Here is a 25416-nt window from a genome sequence, read left to right as displayed (position 1 = left end):
TCTTTCTTTCTTTCTTTCTTTCTTTCTTTCTTTCTTTCTTTCTTTCTTTTACATTAACTTATCCGGTTTGTTAAAATTAGGACCTCCATCAACACTCTTTTTCCCCATCAAGCTTTCTTTTTTTTAATTATACTTTATTAACTTTGTATCCCCCCTCTAGTTCCCTCCCTCCTCCCCTCCCAAGCCCTCCCTCTTCCTTCTCCACATACTCCCCTCCCCAAGTCCACTGGTAGGGGAGGGTTTATGTTTCTTCCTTCTGATCTTAGTCTGTTAGGTCTCATCAGGAGTGGCTGCATTGACTTCTTCTGTAGCCTGGTAAGGCTGCTCCCCCCTCAGGGGAAGGTGATCAAAGAACAGGCCAATCAGTTCAGGTCAGAAGCAGTCCCTGTTCCCATTACTATGGAACCCACTTGGACACTGAACTGTCATGGGCTACATCTGTGCAGGGGTTCTAGGTTACCTCCACGCATGGTACTTGGTTGGAGTATAAGTCTCAGGAAAGACCCCTGTGCTCAATTTTTTTTGGCTCTGTTGCTCTCCTTGTGGACCTCCTGTCCTCTCCAGATCTAACTATTATTTCCCACTTCTTTCATAAGATTCCCTGCATTCTGCCCAAAGTTTGGCCATAAGTCTCAACATCTGCTTTGATAGTCTGCAGGGCAGAGGTCGTCTGTGGGAGGTTCCTAACTTGTTTCTTGTTTTCTTCTTCTTCTGGTGTCCATCCTCTTTGTCTTTCGGAGCATTTTAGCCAGAGTCCTCCTTCTTGATTAGTTTCTTTAGGTGTACAGATTTTAGTAGGTTTATCCTATATTATATGTCTATATGAGTGAGTATATACCATGTGTGTCTTTCTGCTTCTGGGATAGCTCACTCAGGATGATCCTTTCCAAATCCCACTATTTACCTGCAAATTTCATGATTTCCTTATTTTTCATTGCTGAGTAATATTCCATTGTGTAGATATGCCACAATTTCTGTATCCATTCTTCAGTTGAGGGGCATCTGGGTTGTTTCCAGCTTCTGGCTATTACAAATAAAGCAGCTACAAACATGGTTGAACAAATGTCCTTATTGTGTACTTGAGAATCTTTTGGATATAGGCCTAGGAGTGGTAAAGCTGGATCTTGAGGAAGTGCTATTCATTGTTGTCTGAGAAAGCGCCAGATTGATTTCCAGAGTGGTTGTATAAGTTTACATTCCCACCAGCAGTGGAGGAGGGTTCCCCTTTCTTCACAACCTCTCCAACCTCAACTGTTGTCACTTGAGATTTTGATCTTGGCCATTCTAATGGGTATAACGTGAAATCTCAGGGTCGTTTTGATTTTCATTTCCCTGATGGCTAATGACGTTGATTATTTCCTTAAGTGTTTCTCTGCCATTTGATATTCCATTTTCTATCTTTTGTTCCTGAAGTCACAACAGAGGCCTAAGTAATATTAGTTGCACTGTAGGTTTTGGCACTGAACCTATGGGTCACAGGAGAATATAGCAAATGAATTTAGATGTGGATGATCATGTAGAGTTCTTGTATAGAAGTTACAATACTACCAGATGTAGCAACATGTATACTCAAAGGTTTTTGGTGAGAAATAAAATGTGCCTTCTCGTTTTAGAAAAAAAATTCTCTCCTGCTCCCATCATTGCTATGACAGGCAGTCCCCAGATAGCTTGCCAGGCCCATCTGTACAGTGGCATCTTCTCTATGCTGTGTAAGGTTGCGGTGCAGGATGCATGGGCCGAGGATGTTGACCTTCGTGTAAACTTGGTCATGAATGTTGGCAAGACCCAAGGCTTCTTCAAGAAGGGAGATGTGGCCATTGCGCTGACCGGCTGGCGCCCTGGCTCTGGCTTCAGCAACACCATGCCTGTAATGCCTGTGCCTTGATGGCCTCTGGAGCCTTTCTTCTATCCCCTGTCCCCTCTCCCAACCCATTCATCAGGCCAGCGATACTTGTAGTGCTCACTCTGAGCCATAGTGTGGCACTGGTGGGCTGGGACGCTAGGGAAAATTCATGCCTCTGAAACAAGGACTAGAGCCCAGCTGTCTATCACACGGCCCTACCTGAGCGAAGGGTGCTGGAGGAATGCAGGACCGGAAACCCTTTGACTTTACCACAAAAGGTCAGCAACATCTCTGTATATTTTGCTCCTGTACAAAGTTGTTGAGAGAACTCCCAGGCCTGGCCTGGAGTCAACAGAAAGCAGGAACAGGGGCTCGAGGACCGAGAGTCTGGGGTTCCAGTGTAGATAATCTTTGTCTCTGGCCCTGACTTGCTTTTCCTACAACTTTGGACTCCCCCACTCCTCCTTGTGCACTCCACTCTGCAGACACCCCACTCTCCACCTTCTATTGGCAGCATCTCCAGGCCTGCGGCGATAGTGCCCACCTGAACGTCAATAGACAGCAGCTGTAGGAAAAAAAAAAAAAAAAAATCAGGGCTAGCTCAGGATGCTCAAAATTGGTAATGTCCCTTCCTGGTTTAAGCTAAACTAAAAGCCATCATTGCAGGTACAAAGTTATTTGTTGTTTTTTCTTTGTTTTTTTGTTTGTTGTAGTTTGGAGTTAACACTCCAATTAAGTAGATAAATGTTTTTCCTCTTTGCAGACTAATTGGTTACTGTAGCTTTTCACTACTAACATTCCCCATGGAAGCAATTATGTGTTATCTGTCCACCTTCCTAGTCTCTCACCCTTTTCTTCCTCTGAAACTAACTGGAAACTGTTTATTAGATGGAATTTATTTCTAGTCTAGTGGCTTCAAAAGCATTGACTTCACTTTTATGCATGAAAAATGGTCTCTTTTTCTTTGACTTCCTTTACAGTGGTTAAAACACACACACACACAGACAACAGAAAACAAACAAACAAAAACTGCTATCTCTTTACAAAAACAAACAAACAAAAAACAACTATGTAATCCCAAAATATATTGCCTTAAAAATGGCCCATGCCTCATTTTAGTCACTCAAATCTTTTCCTAAGATTTGAGATTATATCTTTATGCATGTCTCTCCTCGCTTCCTTTTAAGTTTACTCTAAGCAGTTGATAAAGCTTGCACTGAGGTCAGTAAAGATAAGGTTAGTCCTCCTGAGAACATACTCATGTATTTCATTTCCGCTAAGAAACCTGAGAAACATGAGCATATCACAAAGTGAGTATATTTATAAGTTCCATATGAAAAATTTAATTGAAATTAATTCAATACTAACAACATGTTCTTTTGTGATTTTGTTTGTTTGTTTTTGAGACCTGATCTTACTACATGACTGAGGCTGGCCTTGAAGTTGTTGTGTAACAGAGCATGCCTGTTCAAGCTGTCCTTGAACTCCCAGACATTCAGAGTCTGTTTTTCCAGTCTTGAGAATCCAGACTTGCACCTCCATAGCCAGCCTGAGTTACCACCTTTTTAAATGAAGCTGAATCTGTTTCCTGATTGCCTAGAGACAACACCCATATAGTTGATCCTGTTGAAATTTGTAAATATTCTCTGGTTTTGTTGTTGTTTTGTTTTGGGTTGGTTTTGCTTTTGTTTTTGTTTTTGTTCTGTTGTTGTTTTTTTCATCAATCTTTTCATTAAGCTAGGACCTTCTTTGAAAATCAATCCTTTACCACAGGAAATCTGTCAAACCCCCCAGTGTAACCTAAGCACCTAAATAGTGAATCCCTAAAATGGATGACCTTTCTATGGACATTCTTCAAAGAAAATCAGAAGACAAATGAGATATCTCTAGGATCAGATCAGTAGATCAAGAGATAGTGAAGCACACCTAAAACAGCTTTTTTTGTCTAATAGTCTTGAAAAACTAAATGAACTCAGCCTCATACTGTCAACAGTTCAGTGGATCTTCTGAAACCTGATGTGCTCATTGCCCTTCTCCTTGCTGTGACCAAATCTAAAAGACTTAAGCAACTTAAGAGAAGGCTGAGTTTATTTTGGCTGCAGTTTTCAAGAAGTCATGGTGGCAGGACCATGAGGGCCCAGTTCACATTGCATCAGCAGCTAGGAATCAGGGAGAGATAAGTGTTGGAGCTCACATGGCTTTCTTTTTATTCAGTCCTTGGTCTGTAGCCATAGGAGTGCTATCACCACAGTTAGGGCGGTACCATTCCTACCTCAATTAACCAAATTAGAAACTCCCTCACAGATGTGTCAAGAGGTTTGCTTTCAAGATTCTACATTTCATCAAGTTTGCAATTAAAATTACCCATCACATGATTTTGAAAAAATTGTAGGTTTAGGTCCAAAGAGTAGAGTATGATGCTAACTGGCCTCCTTTGTGCTTATAGGAGCATCTGGTGGCAGAGGCTTTAAATATTTCATGCTTTCCTGGGGAAGAAAAGAACTCTTTCTAAGCTCTGTGACAAGTGGGGAAGATGATACATTTCTAAAGGCATTGGAGGCAGGATTCATTTGTTTCCACTTCTTTGGTTTGAGACATTCACACTGATACAGAGTGATATTTCTTTAACAATGATAAATGTGCACATCCTCTAAAGAGGGCTCTTTTTGATATGTGTAGTCTCTTAAGTCTTAACCATAGCAATAGTTTGCTGCAGTATGGATAGATCACAGAAGAAACAATAAGTAAGAAAGAGAGTTGCAGAAAAGGGCACTGAAAAGATAGAATTCTTAAGGATTGGTCTAATTTATCATGAAGCATACAGAGATGACTGGCTCAATGACAGCTATTCACATTGTCTATTTAATTTTTATACTGAAGCTAGCATACCCATATTGCTAGCATTACTGCATGTGAGTAATACTCTGCATATTTCTGTATAGAATTAAATCTCAGCGATCAGACATTTCATCCACCACACACAGCAAATCTAAAACTGTGAACATAAATTGTCTCTCATTTGCTGTTAAAGGGATGATGATCCTTCTATTTTTCTTCTATAAAGACGTGTATGGGAAATATTGGCGGGGTTGACACGTGCCTGCCCCGGAATCACTATAGAGAAATGGATTGTTATAAAAGAGTTATCAAAAGAAGCCTCATTGTTCAGAAGGGTTTGGTAGCCTAGAAGATCACACAGGAACGATAAGTACTACCCTCATTATGCTGTATTGATGAGCACAAGGATAGGGACAAGATGTAACAGAAAAAAAGAGGGGGAGAAGATAAGGGAAAACATTCATCAGAGCTGGGAAGGTAGGGGTTCTGGACTGAAGATGAAAATATCTCAGTTTTGCTTTAGGTTATACATCTGGTTATGAGAGATTTGACAAATCTGTTTGATTTATAAGTTCCAGTCATCTCATCTAAAAAAAAAATTAAAAATAAAAAATTAAATAAATGAATGTCTGCAATTCAGCCCAGTGCTTGTTAAACATGGTGGTGTTTGAGCAAGAATATATAGGCTGGATTTCAGCTCACTTGTGGAAGGCTTGTATGGTATGCTTGCAGGCCTGGTTTCAACAGCCATACCACAAAAGCAAATAATAGAAGTGAAAATAAAGGTGTCAAAAATCCTGGGAAATAGTGAAAATTTTTATAGAAGAGAGTGAACGTTGTGAGACAATCCACAAAGAATGGTCAGAACACTGAGTTTATGTATTTTCCCATAACCTTGAGGGAGAGTAGGGTAGACAGTATGAGAGTGATATCTTTTCTATAGCTGAGTATGGTAACCTCCCAAGTATTTTTGAACTCCTTTAGATGGAGTCACCTCTGACATAATACCCAATTAGCCCCGTTACATTTTGTTTGAATGTGTATAAATGCTTGCCTGTATATAAGTCTATATGAGACGTATGTATGGTGCCCATGGAGACCAGAAGAGGGCTTCAGATCCTGTAGTCAGAGATAGTTGTAAGCCACCATATGTGTAAATAGGGACTCTGTAAAAGCAGCCAGTGATCTTACCTTGTGAACCACCTCTCAAGCCCCCAGCCTCTAGTTTGTAAGGGTAAAAATAAATCGTTGAATATGTCTCAAATTTTCATGTGCACACGCATGTATCTGTACATGAGTATGCATACACACACACACACGTGAGAACTGACTGAAAGAAAACAGTACTTTGGAAATTCCAGTCAAGCCTGAGCTTCAAAAATCCACACACACCCACCCCTTTATTGTTTTGGAAGCTACCTGGAGACAAATGACAATTGGTTTTGACTGGTGAGAATAATCCAGCCACAGGAAAGACCAGTGACTGAGAAAAATCATTTCTTCTTATTTCTTGTTCAAGGAAAGGAACAGCTTGCCTTCCCAAAGCTTCCTGAATGGGAGCACATTCTTCATTAACCCGCTCACGACCTGCCAGGATACCAGCTGTTCAGGAGAACGTGATGTTCTGTGCTGGGACTGCAGCTGTAAACTAGGCTCCTAGCAATTGCACAGGACATCATTATCTTGAAAGAGAACAGAAAAAAAAGAGAGTTACCCTATTAGCACATATCCCTCGACAAGTGGGCGAGATGTCTGCCTTTCATGTTAGTTGCTACATACGCAGCAACACAGCATGCCTGAAACTTGGCAGTTGTTTAGTAAATATGTTTCGATGAATGAATGAATCAGTAGGTGAAAGTGTGGATGTGAAAACGTCAAGAGAAGTGACTCACAGCACATCATAAACCACAGCAGAAGCTGAACAACTTCCTCTGAGACGAATGACTAAAAGGCAGCTGCCTGACTGAAAACCCTACCCCAGCATAACTGGCAGCTCCGGAAAGGGGCCTCTCTGTTGGAGCTCCCTACATGACCAACAGGCACCTCCGTGGCTCCATCTCCTCCTCTGGACAACTGTCATTACAGCAAACTTCCACGTCTCAAAGTTTGTTGCAGGTGCATATCAGACCACAGTGGTACTGGGCTTCCTTACCATGGTTGAGGAGCATTTGCTCTCGAATGTTTCTTGGCTGCACGATGTGGTAGACTCACTCATTACTTACATGTAAAAATGGAGCTTTGAATGTGAAGTGTGGTTCCCTGGCAGAGCACCAACTGGAAGATTCTCACAGATTTGCCACACAAAGCCTCATGCAGTTCAACCCTGACTGTACAAATTTAGTAGCACCAGCCTGCGTTTGGCTTCCCTGCCATCAAATCTACCTTCTCCACATTCTTTACAATGTTCTCTATGTCCTGATGGTAGGGATATTCTGTGGGAATTCAGTCTGTTACTGTTTCATCCTTTCCTTCCTCCCTTCAAGTTAGAATGGTAAACAGGTATCTCAAGATTATTCACATTTGGCATCCAAGAACATTCAGTAAGCCAGTCAGGTCTCCCCAGAAATGTCTTTCTGTTGCCAAACTCTTTATCCTCTAATATTGCTTCTCCTTTCTGCATGTCCTTTTCTCCTGGGTCTTTCTGCTGCCTAACGATCTTGTTCCCACATCCATGAAGGTGACTTTTATTCCATTTCCTCTGGTCTTCCTGGCAGAACATGATTCCCGCGCATTTCTTTTATTTTGTGGTCTACTTGAAATGTTTCTCATTCAAGGATTTTTTTTTCCCCTTTTATATTCAGATAAGAATTCACTGAGGTCAAAGATCATGTCTGACTACATTCACTTACTAAGCACAGAAAACTGACTAGGGACAGCCTTCACAGGAAGGTGTCCCATCAGCTCCCATATGAGAAAGTGGGTAACACCCCACCTTCTTTCTTTATCTAAATGATGACTTCTCAAGGTCCCTGGTTCTTTTGATTTTTTTCTGGCTTACCAGTATAATGATAGTTGGTGTTTATACTTTCACTGTGGCTTGATAGTGCCAAAAGCATAGTAATGGCTCCATGAATCAAAATGAACCCATGGCTGAGGAAAAGGCCCTGACAGGTTCTTTGTCCACTCCTCTCTTACTACAAAAAACAAACAAACAAAACCCCACTTTTTTCTCTGATGTATTTCCTGCAAGTTTGTCCTTCAGGTATCAAGCACTCATTCCTGAATCGGGCTGGAAGATAAAGTACAGCTAATACCTTTGTTGTGACTGGGGTAAGCTATTGCTCGGAAATGCAAACCTTACCACTCTAAGCAAAAACACAGATCAACTGGCAAAGCTCAAGGGAAATGATAGTTGGGGAGTCTTATCCACGATGACTTTCGCCTTTTCCTCCCAAGTTCATCCTCTCCGTAGATGTAAACTACCAACTTCCAACAACCTCTTCTATACAGTCTTTGATTTCTCTAACTAGATAACATGTCCACTTTTAACTCGTCATTGTATGAACTTCCTGAGGAGACACAAAGAAATATTTATTTATCCACATGGGACACACATGTCAGACCAAAGTAATTACTCTATCCAAGTTTAGCTATTGAGCTGATGAGCTTATTGAGTTATTTACAGGAGCATGTGTAATGAATGGGTTACCTATAGATGCCTCAAAGAAAACTCTACACTAACGGGGTGACAACGCGTGAAAGGTGCATTTCTGGAGCTCTCTCCACAACTTGCAAGCAGATCACTTGATCTGAGAGCCTCCTTTCTCTGTAAATGGTTACTGCTCATGTAAACTGGGGCAGGGCCCAGGCAAATCTTGTCGGTTTCTTGATATTCTGTTGTATGTTCTCTTCACTTTCAGAGTTGTATAAGCTCCACCTACTTCCTGGGTCTCATGGAACCTCCTTCCAGAGGCTGAATATTTAAAATAGACACACCACGCTCCTATATTCAAGTATCTTCCTCTCCATTTGTGAAATATTGTATATGAGGGCAAGGCAATAGTTGGTCATTTAGTGTAAACTATTGAAAGATGGAAATTCTAGTACTAGCCTGCAGTCTAAGGAGTAACTTAACTTCAAACACCTCTGTCTCATTAATGAGTGGCTACCGAATATTTTAACCAGTTAATGGAATATGAGTGACACCTGATTTTGAAAATTATCTTATTACCCAGTCTCACGTCAATGTTGATCTTCATCTGCCTTGATATGAGATTCAGTTATTCAGATGATCCTTTTACTAGCATATTTTGTTTCTGACAAAAAAAAAAATCCTACAGAATCTTGGATTGAATCATCTCACTATTTGCTAAATTGAATTGGCTTGGCTAAGTAATAGGCCTCATCTCAAGCAGAGGCTCTTCCTGGACCAAACTGCTGACTGTAAATTGTTTCCTCCTCTGCTTTTAGATGGAAGAGAATCTATAATCAGTTAGGAGAGCAACAGAATTTATTGGAAGAAGTCTGTGCTTTGGCTCCTGATGTCTCTTGCTGTTACAGATTGCACCCTACCAGAGAAAGACAAAACCCACCAGCTTTCAGCTCTAAATGAAGAAGAGATTGATTTCCAAGACTGAGATTCTCCTTATTATCTCAGTGGCTTGTCTATTCAAGCCACGAAAATTGTCCTCTTAGTCAAAGCTAAGGTGGCAAGAATGGAATAATCTTGTCAGTGACATGACTATTTTTAATTTTTTTTCTTTTATATTTAATTTATTTTCATTTTTTGTATATGAGTATTTTGCTTGAATGTATGTGTACAATATGTATGCAGTCCTGTGAGAACCAGAAGAGGGTACAGATTAGCCTGAGACTGGAGTTATAGACCATGGTTAGTCATCATATGGATGCTGGGAATTGAATCCAGGTTCTTAGGAAGAAGAGCCAGAGCTCTTAGCCACCGAACCATCTCTCCAGCCCTAGTGATATAACTTTTCATTTGTAATTTTTATAATGACTCTACCCAGTTGTACTATTTGTGAATACCCCTCCCATGGCAGTGGGAACTCACTGGAAAGTTGCAATGTTTGTTGATAAAAACTTGGCCAGATAAAAGAAACACTTTTCAAAACCTAGATTCTTGGGGTGAGAGATGCGGCTAAGCAGTTAATTGTAATTTGTCATGGTCGGTGTCTTTTTAACGTGCATGGGTGATTTGTGCCTACATACATATTTGTACGCCATTTGCATGCAGTGTCCATGAAGGCTAGAAGAGAGAGCCAGGTATTCTGGAACTGGTGTTACAGACACTTGTGACCTTCTCTGTGGCTGCTGGGAATTGAAACCTGGTCCTCTAGAAGAACAAATATTTTTCATGACTAAAACTGTCTCTGCAGCCCACGTGTCCCTCTTGTAGTAGACCCACATATGTTTTCTGATCCTGAACAACGCAGTTTACAACTACCTGTAACTCCCGACCAAAGGAACTGATGCCCTCTTCTTGCTTTTATGCCACCTGCATGTCATACACATGCAAACACTATGCCCACATATGAAATTTTTCAAAAAAAAAATAATAGTTTTTTAAAAGTGAGGGAAGGGGCAGGGAGGAGATGAGGGAAGAAGGGTGGGACTGGGAGGGAATGAGGGAGCGGGCTACAGCTGGGATACAAAGTTAATAAACTGTAACTAATATTAAAAATTTTTTAAAAAGTTAGATTCTTAAGCTCCAACTGCTTAACAACTATTTCTTCAGTTATAGCTTTCCTTTGTCCGGTAGTAACATTACATATATTAGGCAAGCTGAGACTCTTGGGGGAGGTTTAGCTAGAATAAAAACCAAAACAAGGGAGCAAATTTCCATTCAGTGGGGCACCAAGTAACGTAGTGAAAGTATAGTCACATTTGCTTAGTCATCACTATGGAGAAATAGTCCAACTGATACCTTAACATCCGGAGCGCATAGGAGGAACATTCCATATCCCTTCTTTGTTGGTTGACCCCCAGGACACAGATTTTTTTTTTCCCCTCAAGTCGACCTAGCTCTGACATATTGCATATCATCTGAATGCTTGAGTTGAAGTCATCTTCCCACAGCCTAAGTGAGTGTTAAGCCTGCTCCTACGGATCTGATGCAAATGAGATGATTTTCCTTCCAGCAGGCACAACTGATGCCTTCCAAGAACAGATGAAAACAGCATGCTCACCTTTCTACCTTCATGTCCCAATCTTCTTTTTTAGTTCACGTTTTTAACTTTATGAACTTGTTCATCCCCATTACCATGATAATTGCCCATTTCTCTCTTCTGTTAAGGTATTTGATTTGGCTCACCTGTGGGCAGCTCTCAGTTAAAAAGGGGAGAACATATCCAAGCTGAAGTCATGAAACCCTACTTATCAATTGCCCCAGTGTGCACTGGATGAACAGCAATTGAAAGTGTGGACCGCCCCTCTGCTAATCACATAGCCAAATGGAGTTTGTTCTCGTTTGCTTAATCATTCAGCTGTAATTGAATCCTGATGGGAAGCTGGCATTCCACCCAAATGTTTTCCATTCTCCTGCAGAAAAGGTGGTCAAGTAGCCATATCGTCTCCCCAGAAGCCCCAGAACACTTTACAGACCATCTCATTTCTCGATTCTGCATAAAGCCTGCTAGACATGGGGGAATTACAGCACTGAGATAGTATTGGCCACTGCCCACAGACACCTTCCCCATTGTTCTCTCTCTCTGCAACTGTTGTGCAATTGATAACAAAGCATCCTTTTCCCTTTTCCGAGGACACCCTCCTCAGCCCAGCTTTCTTTGCCTGGGAAATCAATATCTAACACTATCACCACCTCCCAGAGCTAGCTATAACTCACACGGTGGTACACAAACTAGTGTTTCTCAGCATCTACTTCCACATTGCCTTCAGCAGGTTCTCCCAGAGTAGTTAACAGGCCAACAGCAGCAGCATCTCCTGGAAACTGAATGCTGTGAAACTGGACATAACGTTTCAACATAATACATTTGGAGAGACACGTGCATTTAATCCATAACATCTGCATTCAAAGGATGAAGAGTGTATAACTACCACCTCCTCAAAAGAAGAATATTAAAGATGTTGGAGGAATATGTTACAGTTACAAAGGGAGTTAATTTGCATTTTGGGGTAGATGTTTCCTGAACAGACTCCAGTACATATCAATGTGAGCGAAAGGCAACAGTTGCAGTGTTTTGTTGGTGGTGTTCTTTTTGTTAAGCAAAGAGAATATCATCAGCATATTGTGCTTTCTATTTGTAGTTGTTCTGCAAGGAAGTTTCGTTCATTTTTGTGTATTCATTTACGCATTCTTGCACTTGTACATTCATACGCAGTTGTGGGCATTTGGTTCACTGAATAGTTCAAGACATCATTATTTATTTTGTTCTTCCCAGTGACTTCATTTCACTCATGGGAAGTTCATCTATGTTGATTCCCATATTCATTTGACATTCACCTAGCATTTTTTCAGTCATCATTAATTTTATATGAACTTCTTGTTTCTTCACACTGATTGGTGACCCAGACTAAATCATATGTGTTACTGTCTATATTCATACAGTTACACTCTTTCCAAGGGAGGCATTGTTTACTCTGTTGAAATGTTTTTTTCCCATACTGAAAACTGGATGCTAGCTAAGTACGTGTGTCGTGAGATATGATTGTATTTAAAATCTTCTATAGAGCTCTAGCATGTGTGTGCATATTCACTGGCATGAATACAGTTCTCTCTCCTTCCTCTCCCTCCAAAATGTAAATTTATTTGAAGGCCCAAAACTATAATGTGACATAGCAGGGTTTGTGCCACCTTACCCCTTTGCTTCTCTGTGGTGGTTCTAGCAGCTAGGACCCTGACTTGTGTCATTTAGTTAATCTTACTTTGTTGAACCCAAGTATAGAAAACAGCTTCAGAGTGTGAAACCACATCCCCACAAAGAGGAAATTTACAAATCAAAATTCTATTTTAAATGCAGCTGTTAGCCACAGCATTTCTAATTAAAACACTGCTATTCAGAGTTGACACAGGTCATTCCCTTTCCACATGTCCTTAGGTTCTTTACAGATTCATAATAGAGTGAGTCTCATTGTTAGAGTTGGCAAGGATCCTTCTACATACATAGTGGATAAAAGGCTTTATGCACTAAAGGTGAATAACCATGTTATATTATTCTGAGGAGCACATGCCTCTTTCACCCTATACCAACTGAGCCATATTTGATACCACAGAAACTATGCTTGTCATCATGCAGTTCTTTTGTGTGGTGCTATTTCCGTGAGCCTCTCCTATTCTGACAATCTCTGTTTCCCACTCCTCTCTTCTTCATCTCTAGTTTTACATTTTACCTATCCTTCTATTCATGGAAGGACTCTCAGTAGAATGTGTTGAGTTCATTGTCTTATATATACTGTAACTGATCTCAGTTTCATTCTTCTTGCATAAAGTAAAGCTGCCTCTGTTTATGTATGACGTGTCTGTTTTTCACCTAACTACCATTTTAGCTCTTACCCACTAATTTCAGTGTACTATAGTTTTTTTTTTTTAAGTCTTTTCGGAGTACTTAACTCTTTTTGATACTTTCCATTTGACCATGGGTAAATCTACAAGTCTGTTTGTCGAGATCTGAGGATACAGTTTGCATGATTTCTGTGAGCTTTCATTTTTTTTTTTCCTTTAAAGCCCAGGTATGGTTTGTCTTAATGAACCTTTCAGTTGCACTTGAAAGGAACGTCTACTCTTGTTAGACATGTGGTTCTAGAAATGTCAGCTAGGTTGATTAACCTGATTTTAGTGCTGTAGGAAAAATATCACAGGTGTTTTCTTGAGGACTGGCATTGGAAAGCTGCTTAGCATTACACTAATAACAACCGAGATTGAAGTTCAGTTGGGTCTTAATTTGGAATCAGAGTTTATGCTTTTCTGTGTTTGTGGAAGCCTATTCATACTTCCCCACATATCCAGTTTCTAGAGTCCATTTTAGATGTCTGTCCAGTGCATGACAGGAAGAGCCAAGCATTTTTCTTGTTCCAAGTTTTCTAACGCTCCAGATGGTCTTCATAAGTTTTCCTACAACTATTCTCTCTAACTTTATCTTCACTTGCCTGTCTGAAAGTGTATCTTTTAAAGTACTAGATTCAGGAGTAATGACTAAGCAAGAGTTGGAATAAGATGAAGTCCATCTTATTGTTCAGTCAGCTGCAGTCCCACTCCCCACCCGACCCAGACCGCGTCTCCCTTAACATTCATAAAAATAAATTGGGAACTCTGAGAAGCATGGAGTGAAAAAAATCTATTTCATCCCCTCATTACACAAAGCAGGGAACACTAGCTACTATAAAATATTTTCTAGTTTCTAAGAAGATAATATGAAATGTGTGAAACAAAATTTTAATGGCTAGGCCAATTGTCTGTGATCCACAAAGTTTTGTTTGTAGTAGTTGGTGCTCTTGTTTGTTTGTTTCCTCTCACTTTATTTCTTTAAAGCTGGTTTTCAAAAGTTGAGAGTCATGTATTGGCATAAAAAACTAGGAACTGAAAGTTCAGAAAACTCTCAGGCATAAATATGAAAACTGGCTGCTTTAGGGTCTATTACTTTAACTTAATCTAAAACTTGCATTGTAAAGACCTGCGTCCGCATACTTTACCACTCTTCGTCTGCTTCTTCAAAGTTAGTAACACTTACTGGGAAGTGTCAGTATTCAAATGCACGAGGTTGTGGTTTACTGTGTGATTTGCACAAGTATCTCAAGAATGAGCATGATGTCTTATGCCTTCCTGAAAAACAGGTATCCCCAAGGAAATGCTGCCTACTCAGTATATCCACACACACCCACACCCACATTATCTTCCCTGTCTCTTGGATACCTCTTTGGGAATTTTATTGACACTCTGCTTTCTTTTCTTGAACAGGTGGGCTCTGCATTGCCCAGTCCGTGAGAATCCCCCAAGAGCGCAAAGACAGGACCATTGACTTTGATAGAATTATCAAACAGCTCTTGGACACCCCCAACTCCAGGGCCGTCGTGATTTTTGCCAACGATGAGGATATAAAGTAAGGATGACTGTACTGTGAACCTCGTTCCTATGCATGTCACAGCTTTAGAAGGCAGAAGGATGAGGATGCTGGCGAGGAGAGGAGAAATAAAGTCAGATCAGAGCTCTAATTACAAGGTGGTACATTCTTTCATGCTTGCTGTCCCCACACAAGTTGGCATCCACAAAAGCAGTTAGCACCTGGATGTCTTGTAGTTTCATTTTGATTAAAAATAAAATGTATTAAATTATTGGAAGAAAGAAAAGAGTATTAGACCTTTAAAAGGCTGTATTATTATAAACAAGTTCAAGTATTGCAGGGTTTTATCCCAAGAATGATGTTTGTTAGTGTAAAAGACATAGGGTTTGTGATTCTGCCTTCCTCACTGCTCAGAATTTAAACACAGGACACTAACTGTTGGCCCGCCACATTCTGTACCCACCTACTATTTATTCCTTTTACATTGATTTTCTTGTGCTCCAAACTTGTCTTTTTAACTTCCCTTTTGGCCTAGTTCTTTGCATTTGCAGTAGCATTTAGAGCCACCCTCTAGATCTCTTCTAGGGTGCAAATGGCCCCTGCTTACTTTTATGAACACAATAAACCACTCTGGAGTCTTTTATTTTTTAAATTAATTGTTATTTTACCTGCCTGAAAAAGGCTAAATTCTTTTCTAGCAGTGTCCAAACCTACAAATAAAATGTCTCACACCTCGTGTCCTCGCTAACAAGGTTTCCATTATGGACGGTAGAGCTCCTAGCTTGTCATTTTCTGGTGTGTCACTCTGGAGACATTCTGTATCATGTTCCTGATCCGTTTTTAAGTACCCTGTAGGTGTACTGCATGTGTCTGCTCTTGACCTCGCTTGGCATAGCATTTCACAGCAGAGGACACACACTATGGATCTGTGCAATTTTGTAATCTGTATGCATAATTTCATTTTACCTATGTACTACAGTTTATCTAGCTTCTTCCTTGTAGATTGACAATTAAAATTTTTATCACAGAATTTCACAGTTATAAATACAGTATTATAGCAAACTTCCTGTAGAAAACTATCTGTGCTGAACTATAAATATGGAAATATGTACTAATAATACATAAGATACTATGTGGTAAGTAAACATATCAGACTAATAAATTATATCCACAGTACATACAGATCTTTACATGTCCTCTTTTACAATCTAATCATAGACTCAGTATTTTGGATGCTGTAAGTGTGTTTAGATTGTAAAATTTTGTACCTTAAACTCTAGGAAGTACTAAGATAAAGATCTGTTTTTTCTTGAAAAAGGCCATCATTATAATCATCTGAAGATAGGCTGATTAATACTTCCCTGGTGTGGAGGAGTTGCATTTTAAATCTTCACCTTGTATCTTAAAATTCGGTGATTGAAAATTCAAATTGAATTTGAAGGTGAATTGTTTTTCTTGGGTAAAATTGAAGGGTTCAGACCATAACTTCTTCGGGATTTTCTAAGGTCATCTCTAGCAGCCTTTCTTCTGTCTCCCTGCATTGTGTGTCCTACCAAGAGCCAAGAATCTCCCCAACAACCCACTATGAAGAGCTCAATCATAAGTGAGGCGTCAAGATCATTACATGGGAAAGTATTGAATTTGAATTTGAGAATATTCACTGCATAGATCAACACACTCTCTCTCTCCTTGAAGTGGTTTCTTCCCTGGGCTCCTATTTTCTTGGCATCTCAGTTCTTCCATCAGTAAAATGAAAGTCTTTTTAATCTGTCCTATGAGAAGGAGTCCTAATCCAATTTCCTTCTAAGCAATTCAAGTTGTAGGCACTGCTGGAGGGGAGGTTGTTTCTGTTCTCTCCTTAAGATGATTTCTCTGACCAGACTATTTCTGGAAAATTCTTTTTGTCATATTTTATATTTTTAGCTCATACCTGTGGAGTCAAGTTTTGTTGTTGGTTGTTGTTGCTGTTGAATGGTTCAGATAAATCTGTAATGTCCATTATTTCTATCCGTCGTTAGGCCAGATGACTTTTGAGTGGTATTTTTATCCTTACTATGTGTTTTGATACTATGAAAATAGCTCATGCTCAACCAACGCCATTGAATAAATGAATGGAATGTTGAATTTACTGCTCAGTGTTTAATGATATAAGTGAAGGCTCCCCCGTCCCCAGCCTTTATGGGCGATATTTGTTCACATATGCTATATATTTAGTTGTCCATTTAAATGCTTGATTACAATGTACCAGCATGTTCTGGGTGCTTCTTCCCATGGCGTTGTTTTAATGAACCCTGTATTTGTCTGTATCTCACGTTTTCTTTTACATATGGGCCCTCTCTGGAAAAATGATCACTGGGTGATGCTGTTAGTACCATTGTCAGGTTATCTTAGGTCCTTTGTACTTTAGCTCCTTGTGAGGTTTTGGTTTCCTATACTGTTTTTGGGGGGAGGCTCTAGTTTCCCCTCTCATACTATTAATATTTTGTCAACCATTTTATTTATCTCTCTCTTGCTTACCTTTCACATTTAATAATATGTGATACGTTGGCAACGTATGTCTATGTTGAGTTTTTAAAAATCAGTTCCTTATGATTAAGATTATACTTTTGACCTGTGTGGCTTATATTTTAGGTAGAGATTGTACAAATCCACTCATGAAGTGTGCATATTGTTTTTACAATGGAGTTCAAGTTTACATTGAATGTCATTGTTTATTGAGATCTATGTGTTGGCATCTTGGTTTCTGAGCACATTGATAGTCAAGTGCATGTTTCTTCAAGAAGGTGTTCTTTTTTTTAACATTTTTTAAAGTTACTTATTCACTTTGCATCTCAATTGTAACCCCCTCACTCCTCTCCTCCCATCCCTCCCTCATTTCCTTTGTCCCCCCTTGCCCCTCAGGAAAGGAGAGAACCCCCCAATCCCAACCCACAAACCTGTCCCAGCAATCCAATCTCATCAGTATTGTGTACTTCCTCTTTCACAGTGTCCTGGCAAAGCAGCCATGACAGAGTGAAGTGATTGAAAGGCATACAACAGAGATCAGGTGAGAGAAAGACCCCATCCGCTTGCTGGGGGCCCACATGGAGACCAAGCTGCTCATTGTGTACATATGCGTAGAGGGTCTACATCTAGTCCATGTCTGGTTCTTGGTTGGTGCTTCAGTCTCTAGAATCCCCTCTGGGACCAGGTTAGTAGGGACTACTCTTCTTGTGGAGCTCCTGTCCTCTCTGGATCATTCTACCCCCCTCAACCCACTCCTCTTCAAGGCTCCCTATGTTCTGTCTAATGTTTGCTGTGAGTCTAAGTTTCTGTCTTGACCCATTGCTAAGCAAAGCCTCTAGGGACACTCATGCAAGGCTCCCATCTGCAGACACAGTAGAGAGACATCAATAGTGTCAGGGGTTGGCTCTCTCCCATGGAGTGGGTCTCAGATTTGGCCAGGCATTGGTTGTAAATTCCCTTGATATCTGCTCTATTTTGAAGGAAGGGTAAATTCTGGATGAAAGTTTTTGTAGATGGGTTGGTGTTCTCCTTTCTCCACCAGAAGTCCTGTCTGGTTAGAGAGTGGCTTCTTCAGTCTCCATGACCCCTGCCACCAGGGTTTTCATGGGGCTAGCTAGAGTCACCCCCGTATCCTTCCAGGAACCCATCCTGTTGCAAGTCTTTGGCTTGTCTAAGATTCCCCGCCCACAGTTGCTCTTCTCTCTGCAAGCCCTCTCTAGGAAGGCAGAATCATCTAAAGATTACAGAATCGCCACAATGTTGATTCTTTTTTCAAAAACTGAACACTGGAGATGGAAAATTTTGACATTTCTTGCAACATTAACTTCAAATACTTTGAGAATAGCTATAAGATGGCATTAATATCTCAATTTTGAAGGGAAGCTAAATGCTAAATCAGTCATGGCTATAGATAATTTGAATCTTAAGGTAGAATAAAATCTGTCTTCAAATTTTACTCTGCACATAAAAGTAACATGTTCCCATTGCAAATCCCTGAGAAAAAGAAGAAACAGTTGCTTTTTTAATAAAAAAAAGATTCTGTATTATCCTCCAAATCTGTGAAAAAATTAAAAAAAAAGTAAATGATTACAAGTAATAATTAAAATAATCTTTTATAAAGCCTATACCCTCTGTGTTCAGACACACTTTAATATTTGCAAGGAAATTATAAATGAACTCAAGTTTTCTTCTGTAGGATGGAGAGTACTCAGGCTTTACCTGTACCTTTTGTGACTCACATTAAAGTTTAGTCACTGTCTGCTTTGATTAAGTGCTCATTTGTTTACATGTTCTCATGCTGTTTTCTTCTCTTCTTTCTAACCGTTCCACGTCTGTCAGATGTTATCGCTTCTCCACACTCCTTAGCAGCAAATTATCATCTGCTCCTTCGTGTAATACAATAAAAATTCATATTTTCACACACACACATACAAATGCATGCATACACGTGTGTCTATTGGCCAGTTTTCATCATATATAAGTTGAAAAATTATTCATAGTTTTAAAAACCATTATTTTTCTGCTTTACAGGAATAAAAGCCTTTGATACACAAACTAAGTGTATTATATTGACATTATTTTATTTTAGGAAAAAATATATCTATATATTTATTTATTTTTAACATTATTTATTATGTATGTATGCACAGGCACACATTCGTGAATGAGCATGAGGTCAAAAGGCAACCTGCGGGGAGTCAGTTGTTTCCTTCTGTCTTGTGGACATCAAGAACGGAACTCAACAATCATCGGGTTTAGTGCCAAGTACCTTTAAAGGCCCACTGAGCTATCTCATCAGCCCTTTAATTACAAACCATAACTACAACACTCTAGAGCATCTTCTTCTTATCCTGCTCTCCATAATCTCTGGCTCTGTTCTCTTGGGCAGTTATTTCAGCTCTAAAAGCTTTTTGCTCTTATCTGCATAATGGGCAGACAGGCAATTTAGGAAGTATTGATTTCCTGTATTGTCTGCTCATTCCTATCTAAGATGATTGAAATTGTATAAATCTCTTCTAAGGTCCTCACATCCTTGTGCCACATTTTTATTGTACGGAAATGAGTGTTTACTTTATTATGCGTATGTAAATGCCTACCTCTTCAGAATTGAGTGCTTATTTTTCTTTTGATGCTGTGATGTAATTTGTTTGTTTTACCTAAAGTTAGTATGATAGTATCTTATTTGGTTTTTATTATTTATTTAGTTACTTTCAGTATTTTCCCATGATTATTTACATTAAAGACACATCCCTTTTCCTCCAAGTTCATAAGTCACTAATCTCAGACTCAAAATTTCTTTGGATACAACTTTCGGAGAGCTCCATCATTCACACAGAATCTGGGACCAGTTGCTATGGCTGTTAACATTTCTCCTTCTTGTATCCTCTCTTCCTCCCTGACCACTGTTTCTTGTTCCCAAAAAATTTTCGTTTTGCATGTATATATATATATATATATATATGTATATATGTACATATAATATACACTATATACTGTGTTCAACACATATGCATATATATTGCTGGAACACATTCTTGAATAACTTCCTTTAAAAGAGCAGGCTCAAGAAAAACATATTTTAGGGCTGAAGAGATGGCTCATTGTTTAAGAATGCTGATTGCTCTTGCAGTAAACCCAGCACACACTCATGCAGCTCACAACTGCCCATAACTCCAGCTCTAGGAGACCTGACACTCTCTTCTGGTCTCTGAGGGCATCTGCACGTATGTGATGCATCAAAACTTATGCAGGCATACTCATCAATATAGACAAATAAATCCTTTTCTAGAAAAGAAAATTTTATGTGTTTGATGCCTAAAACTGTTCTCATTCTGACCATATAATTAATAGTTAGCACATTGACATTATGTCTCATACTTATTACAATAGTGTTTGCCCCAGAAATGATTTAGCAAACAGTGTTGATTCCTTATGAGTTGGAGAATTCTTTATTTGTATAGCATCTGATAGTCTAACTCTCCAGTGGAAAGGAAATCACAAGTGCACTGAGCATGTGTAAAAATTCTCTGATTAACAGTGAATAATCTGATTTTTTTTTTCTGAGTTTCTCTCTGCTTTGTAGGATATGCTCATTACTTCCAAAGTAATTACTTTCGTAACATGTTTTGTTTACGTATTTTATGGCAGTTTAGCTTTCTTAATTCAGAAAGCTTCTCAATTTCTCAGTTAATGGGTAATAATTAATAAACTATAGAAATGCTCTCGGAAATGTCTTATTAGCAATAGTTAAAAGATAGCATTTAAAAGAATTTATTTTTCTGCATATTTGTTAGGAAATGTGAACTGTATGTAGTCTTATTTATTTTAACAGCATTTTAGAATTTGATCTTGTTTTTTAACTTTCCTTTCACAAAAGGAAGCACAATTTTTCATTTTTAATATACACATTCTTTTTCATGTTCTCACTTCTTTCCATATCTTGCTACTGGTTATCCTTTTATATCTTAACTAAATTAATTTGTTATTTTTCACTTTCTCCTGCATCATCTCTTCCCCAATCCCAGGCTGGTGTCCTTTTCCACTGGGGACTTCTGTATCTGTGGACTTGGTTTAGGCACTAGTCAGCTGTAGACATGGACTTATTAACTGACAGAAGTCTCTGTAGGTAGAGAACTGGCTATTGCATTAAATGATTTCTTCTTGTCAAATTTGTAAATTGTTTGTCTGAGGTAGATAAAACAACAACAACAACAAAAACCTTCCAGAATATTGTTTTCCTCCCTGTATGACTTTTCTTAAAAAGCAAATGTTTAGTTACTTTAAGTAGTCGCACCATTCAGTACTGAATTCAGTGGTACTTGACATTCCTTCCCACTTCCTTCCTCCTGCTCTATCCAACCATTTCTCCTCTACCTGTTGATGCTTAGTAGTGGAAACTATTAGACAACAAATTCCTGTAAGTTTATTAAAAACTACCAATCTACTTTTTCTAGGAGAATGAACATTTGATCTGGGTTTTCACTCTCATATTTTGTCTTTAAGACACCCTTATATTTCTTTAGTTCTGAACATGTATCATAGCTGAAAATTTAAAGTGCTGAGTGATGGGAATTGTGTGTGTGTGCATGTGTGTGAGAGAGAGAGAGAAAGAGTGTGTGTATGTTTGGGGGTTTCTGTACGTGGTGAAGTTGTGGATATATGTACAGTACGTTTGCACATGCTCATATGTGCACGTCTCCTTTTTCTCCTCTTTTCCGAATTCCATTATCACTTTCTCACTGACACTTTTTTCCTTTTCATATTTTCTCTTTTGTTGCCTTTGATATTTGTAGACTTTGTTCTTCTATAAACACAGAAAATGAACTTCTATGTTGAAAGTAGGATCCTGTTTATTTTAATAAATGACTTCTGCAGTATGATTTATATTGACATAGTACTTTCTACAAATGATACTTACCATTGTCTTATCTCACCACCTGAAACCCAAAGTTGCAAAATGAAGTAAAACAGGGTGCTATTTGGCTAATTCAAACAAAACAAACCAAACAAACAAACAAAAAAATGTTTAGGATCTTTTTCTAAATGGTGCTTTCACAATTTCTAATACATGTGAATACACATCTCCAGCTTATTTCATGTTTATCTCTCCTTGTACCTTTTGACTTCTAACATCTTTCACTTATTTTACAAAAAGGGCTTTGAAACCTTTGTTATTGGTTTACCAACCTCTTTACATATGCAAGATAAAAATCCCCATGCTATCTTTTGGGATTGCTTGCTTTTGTTTTGAGGTAGCAGAGCTTCTCTTGGCTTTACTCGATTTTGCACATGTCTGTGTTCAGCTTTTATACCTCTGTGCTCTTTTGTGTTTCTTTCCTTAGGCAGATCCTTGCAGCAGCCAAAAGAGCTGACCAAGTAGGCCATTTTCTCTGGGTCGGGTCAGACAGCTGGGGATCCAAAATCAACCCACTGCATCAGCATGAAGATATTGCAGAAGGAGCCATCACCATCCAGCCTAAGAGGGCAACCGTGGAAGGTATGTGCTTTGTCGGCATTGGAGTGTAAAGAGGGGGCTACATTCCGTTGGGTGACCAAAACGAAAATCTTTGGGGATTTTCATGTTTGTGCAGGATTTATAGATTGTGTTTTACAGAGCAGGCGGGGCTGTGGGGCGCAAATGGAGCTGCACACCTGGTCTGTTCCTTGTGTTGACAATCTTCTTTTGTAGAGATTAGTTATCTCATGGTAATGTTGCAATTAGCATAGATTCTTTTCTCACTCTGAAGAGCTTTCTGAGGAGAGATCATCACCATTACTAAGAACCGAAACAATAACACATCCAAGTGTGTGTGCCGCAACACTGCATTTTTAGAGAGAACATTTTCTCTTTTAATTTACCCTTTGCTTCTTAGCTTGGCAACTGTGGGGATCACATTTTGTTACCTCTCCTGATCCCTTCCAGGAGCTGTGATTATCGAGCCCTGACCCTCCGCTGATGCCAGCATCACTTGAGCCCTTTCTTGTTCACTAGTCCCTTGCTTTCCTATATTTCTGCAACCTACCATCCCCCTGCTGCCGTTTTTTTCCTTTCTTTTACTATTAAAAAGACTTTGGGGGCAATTAATAGGAAATGATGATATTTCTTAGTGTTCTCATAATTTAAATATATTAATTACAATTAATTTTTCTTTAATATATAAAGAAAGTTATGTCCAGGTGGAAATATTACGTTAAAGAAAATGAACTCCTGTGCTGATAAACTGCTGTCTGTTTCCTTTTTGGCAAACCATTCCTCCAAAGGTTTCTACAAGTATGCTTTGCAGGACATGCTGAACCCAGTCCTCTTACTCAAAGGGATCAAATATTTGCACTTCTTTCTATTTTCTCTCTGATCCAACCTAATTAATTATTCTCCCCAGAAGGTTACAGAGTCTGTGTAGATTTTTTTTTTTTTTGAAACAAATCAGGTTGTGCCTTTATCCGTCACCAGTGTTTTTCTGTGTTATCTTGAGGAGATAACAATCCCATGAGTCTCTTCTGTGTTTTTCTTGGGAGGCTTCAAATTAATGTATTCCCTTAATACATGCCCAAAGCCGATCACCTATCTTAACAAAGAGGGCACTGCATTCACAGATGTGCTGCAGTGATAACAGATAAGATATTAACTCTCTCTACTCCTTTTCACTAAAACGTGTGCATTTGTTCTGTGCTTACAAATAGAAGATGGGGATCCCATGTCCTGACTCTCAGCATGCACAGATTGAGTGAAGCAGTCAGAAAGAAGCTAATGAGAGCAGGACACAGAAAACGGTCTGTGCTATGGGCAGCAAGTAAAACAGGCTCAGTGGATGAGTGTAGTTAAGATGTGTGACTGAGAGAAATCTCATTCCTTCCCAATCCCACTCTCCCTTCCTCATCTCCTTCTATGCCCTTCTCCAAGTCCACTGATAGGAGTGGTCCTCCTCCCCTTGTATCTGACCCTAGCCTTTCAGGTCTCTTCAGGACTGGCTGTATTGCCTTCCTTTGTGGCCTGGCAAGGCTGCCCCCCCCCCCCCAGGGAGGGAGGGTGATCAAAGAGCCAGCCACTGAGTTCATGTCAGAGACAGTCCCTGTTCCCATTACTAGAGAACCCACTTGGAGATGGAGCTGCCACAGGATAGCTGCCATGGGCTATAGGAGGAATTCTTACAGTAGGTTATGCAGCGCGTGATGCCTGAGATCTAACTGTGTGGACAGTGATAAGAGATGGGGACTGAAGAACAAAGGGGCAGACACAATGAGGAAGTTGCCCAATGACTCTTGAAGCAATTCTACACCCTGATCTTACTGAACTCATCACATTCTGCTCAACATTTTTCTGTTTACAAGGCACTGGGAAGACTCTCTTCTCCCATGGCATCTCACCATGACTCCTCTTAACCCTTAGGTGTTTCCTTGAATATTAATTTGGTATAGCAGCTCTCTGTGTTCATTGCTTTTCCTTTACTGGTGGAGTTTGGGGTGGGGGACAGCAGTCTTACCAGGCCACAGAGGTAACAGGCTACAGGTCTCCTGATGAGACCTGGTTGGCTAGGGTCAGATGGACAGGGAGGAAGGCCTCCCCTTATCAGTGGACTGGAAAGGGCATGGGAGAAGACTGAGAGGGGGCTTCAGCTGGGATACAAAGAAATGCCTGTGGTAATTTATATAGAGAATAGGTTTATTATGTTTGATGGATTTAGAAGTTCAACTCTAGGGTTGATTGTTTCCTTTTTTCTGCACCTAAAATGAGCACACTGTGGTGAAAGTATGTGGCAAAGAATACTTGGGAGTAGGCAAATGAAACATCAAAGTGCCCGGTGTCCTGTAATGTTCTTTATAGGCAAACGTAGAGTGATCTTCAAGCCTCCCTCTAGGCTTTACTTATTAAAGGTTTGGGGGTTTTGTTTTTTTGTTTGTTTTGTTTTGTTTTCATTTTGTTTTTGTCACTTTAAGAGCAACACTCCTGGGGACCAAAGCTTTACTGTCTGGACCTGTGGGAGGGGCTGGCTGTTTTAATGAAAATGCCCTCCAGGACTTATCTATTTGAAGACTCTGTCCCCAGTTGGTAGAGATGTTTGGAACTAATTAGAAGGGATGGCCTTGTGGGAAGAAGTGTGCCACTAGCGGTAGGCATTAAGGTTTCCAAAGTCCAAGCCTTTGCCAGTTAGCTCTCTGCCTCCTGCTCTTGGGTTAAGTTGTGCCCTCTCATGCTCTAGCACCACGCCTTCCCGCGTGCCCACCTGCTTTCATGCTTCTCACCAACAGCAGTCATGA

The 25416-nt window shown here is 39.7% G+C and overlaps 1 protein-coding gene across 1 annotated transcript in view; it reads left to right on the top strand.

Annotated features, from left to right (window-relative positions):
- Positions 1-25416, top strand: part of Grm7 (glutamate metabotropic receptor 7) — an 881798-nt gene that overhangs the window by 430603 nt on the left and 425779 nt on the right. Inside the window, exons 3-4 of the mRNA XM_055628422.1 lie at positions 14553-14694; positions 22503-22657. Of these exons, the coding sequence (XP_055484397.1) occupies positions 14553-14694; positions 22503-22657 (297 nt within the window). The remainder of the gene's footprint in view (positions 1-14552; positions 14695-22502; positions 22658-25416) is intronic.

Source organism: Psammomys obesus, unplaced genomic scaffold (assembly GCF_907164565.1).
Source record: "Psammomys obesus unplaced genomic scaffold, mPsaObe1.curated_primary_1811, whole genome shotgun sequence".
In the NCBI taxonomy this organism is placed as follows: domain Eukaryota; kingdom Metazoa; phylum Chordata; class Mammalia; order Rodentia; family Muridae; genus Psammomys; species Psammomys obesus.
The sequence above is the reverse complement of the archived record's forward strand: the minus strand, read 5'-3'. Positions and strand labels throughout refer to the sequence as shown.